The 3,343-nt window shown below is 35.3% G+C and overlaps 1 protein-coding gene across 1 annotated transcript in view; it reads right to left on the minus strand.

Annotated features, from left to right (window-relative positions):
- The window catches only part of MDN1 (MDN1, midasin homolog (yeast)), a 164,975-nt gene that overhangs the window by 136,325 nt on the left and 25,307 nt on the right, over window positions 1-3,343 (minus strand). The window contains exon 9 of the mRNA XM_012638185.1: window positions 2,407-2,521. Coding sequence (XP_012493639.1) covers window positions 2,407-2,521 — 115 coding nt within the window. The remainder of the gene's footprint in view (window positions 1-2,406; window positions 2,522-3,343) is intronic.

Below are 3,343 nucleotides of genomic sequence, written 5' to 3' on the forward strand. Positions count from 1 at the left end.
TCCACATATTTACAAAAGATATGGAACTAAAACCTTAACAGTGTCATCTCAAGTGGCAGATCTTATAGATTTTATTTCTCTGTACTTCTTTTACTCAAGTCTGTTTGAGAAGGCAGGGAAATACATATATATTAGAAATACTAACATCGAATACAGTTAAATTCGCTTGAAAAGTACATGTGATTCCAATTTTTGTATGTAATATTCTCATGTTTTGTACACGTCCACATATTTACAAAAGATATGGAACTAAAACCTTAACAGTGTCATCTCAACTGGCAGATCTTATAGATTTTATTTCTCTGTACTTCTTTTACTGAAGGATTTTACAACAAATATTGTTTAACGTATATATTTCAAATGCAGTAAAAAATAAACACAAAGAATAATAAAATCAACAAATTCGATCAATAGATCTTTCATATACGTTTTTGGGTATGGGGAGAACATTTACAAAATGGGTCACATATTTAGGCACAAAGAAAGCCTTAATAAGTTTATTTTTTATAAGTCACGTTTACTAAGCTATAATTTACACACTGGAAAATTCACTGTTTCAGATGCAGAGTTTTGACAAATGTACTATATAATTACAAAACCACCATCACAGACAAGATACAGATTATTTCCATCATTCCCTTGTGCTCTTTTGCAATAATCGATCCCTTCCCTACACTCCTGCCCCGGGAATCATGAACCTAATTCCCATCACTACGGTTTTGTCTTTCAGGTCTGTCATATACACGGAATCATACAGGATGTAATCTGTAGTTTTGGTTTCTTTTACTTAGCATGTTTTTAAGATTCATCTAGACATTAGTGTATGCATCAAAAGCTCATTTGTTTTGACTACTGAGTAGGAATTCCATTATATAAGCATGTGTTGTATTTATGATGGGGGGAGCTATTTTTACATGGAAAAACACTTTATCAAGTTTAACACTTCAGTAAAGGCTGAGCTATGTGGAAAAAGGGGTCTGAATAGAAAAGATTTTTATGTACTCTCTATGCAGTCATTTTCTATCTTAGGCAAAAAATATGTTTTATTATTACCTTAAATGTCAACATTAAACACATTATCACTTAAAAACTAACCTGACATGAAATGAGTCTATTACCAATTTGATACGTATTTTGGGAATTCGTTCCTTTAATAAGCATATATTAAGTACCTATTTTTTATCAAACAGTGCTCCAGGGATGGGGAAACAAAATAAATAAGGAATGAAGTCCACCCTCAAAAAGCTCCATCTGGCGTGAGAAGCAGATATGCAAGCAAATGCAGCCCGCAGCACACAGGACGATGTGGTCAGCCCTGCTTGGGAGACCCAGGAAAGTCTCACAGAGCACCTGTTAGAGGTCACCAATGGCTGTAAGTGGGCACTACCAGCAGAGAGAGCAGGCCATCTAAGACGTAAGACTTCAGACACTTAAGACACTCGGGCACATTCAAGGTATATGGGGGAGACAAGGTTTGAAAAAATGCCAGTGGCGAGTTCCTGGCACCTACTATGTATGAGAATAGCACTCTGTAAATAGCTTACTTTTTTAAAGTATAATTTATTATTTCAGTAAAAAGTCAAAGACTGTATCTTTCTAGGCACAAGAGATCTGGGAGTAGCAGCAACAGAAATGCAGTTCCTTGTGTTCTCCATGAATTCAACATAGGAGACTTTTGTTATTTCCTAAGTAATATATACAAGAGTTTTAGCCACTAGGCAATTATTAAGGAGTGTTACTAAGATTAGTAAGTCTGGATTTCAAAAATAATAAGAAAGCTTCTCAAAGTCAACTATCTAAATATGACATACATAAAGTACATCAGAGGGTGAATGCTCCTAGATACAAAGGGAAGTGGGGGATAAGCACTGTAAAGTGATACCTCTTAGTGATTTACAATAATCAGCAATACTACAAAGTGAATCGATGTATAAAATCTGTACAATAATTCACCTCAATTCTCATTAATGCCCAGATCAAAACGTGCATTAAGTTGTTAGGTGTGAAAGACATTAGTTACAAATCAACTTAGTAAAAAGATTGTGGGGACAACTGAGAAAAGTTTTAAATATAATCTAAGAATTAAATGACACTAAGAAATTACTGTTCATTTTATCGGGTATAATATTATTGTGGCTATATACGAAAATGCTCTTAAATTTTTAGAAATGTATGCTTTATTTTAGTATTTAAGGGTGAAACGTTAGGGGGTTTACATTCAAATATATTAACAAAAAATAATAGATGATGCAACTACAATAAAATGTTAGAACACACAGTATTAAAATTCAGGCTGGTGAGAATTTTGGTGGTTCATTATACTATTTCCTTTATTTTCGTGTAAGTTTGGAACTTTTCATAATAAAAACTAAAGAAATGCACTGATACTTTCTGTTGCCCACATACCTCATTCAGTTCTGTCTTATCCAAGTTATCCAGGTGTATTTTGGTCCAATATTTGTTCAGCAAAGTAGCATGACTATTTAGCGGTCGATACCAATTTCCTCCACAGCTCAAGAGTCTACATTTCAAAATAAAAAACAAAGTCACACAAAATTCCCTATTTTAATCCTCCATTATACCTCTAGATATTACTTGTACATTATCTCACATATGTACACATATATGAATAACACTCATAATCCCTCCTGGTCCCAGACACCCCTCTGTTGCGTTTATAGGGCAGATGACAAATGAAAGGCTCACAGTTAACCCACATTTGACTCTTCTCCTAGGAAGGAGTGATAGAGCTTTAACCAAGTACTTTCAAATCACTGAAAATGATTCTATGAAGTAAATGTTTTGATCTAAATGACGTGTTCCATGTTCCTCTTCCTTAAAGCACAAATAAATTCAGGAAGGAGAAAACATAATTCAGTGCCCATAGTATTAACATTAAGTTCACTGCTTGTTACCAGAAGTTAGTAGTACATAAAAGCATTAAAAATTTCCAGAACAGAAGAAAGTAGAGAAGGAATACACATTAAACATACACTCTGGGGAAGCTACACGCTTACACATAAGCCACTTGATACTCAAAACAACTGCTCTGAGAAGAAGGTGCCATTCTTTTCTTTTAATGCATCCTCAAGGACACTAATGTCCCTTAGTCACTCAACTATGACTACAAATGGCAGAGTCAAAAACTGAATTCAAGGGCCGGGCGCGGTGGCTCACGCCTGCAATCCTAGCACTCTGGGAGGCAGAGGCGGGTGGATCGTTTGAGCTCAGGAGTTCAAGACCAGCCTAAGCAAGAGCGAGACCCCGTCTCTACTAAAAATAGAAAGAAATTGGCCAAACAACTAAAAATGGAAAAAATTAGCCAGGCATGGTGACGCGTGCC

The sequence above is a fragment of the Propithecus coquereli genome, unplaced genomic scaffold (genome assembly GCF_000956105.1).
Source record: "Propithecus coquereli isolate 6110/MARCELLA unplaced genomic scaffold, Pcoq_1.0 Scaffold127, whole genome shotgun sequence".
NCBI classification, from domain to species: domain Eukaryota; kingdom Metazoa; phylum Chordata; class Mammalia; order Primates; family Indriidae; genus Propithecus; species Propithecus coquereli.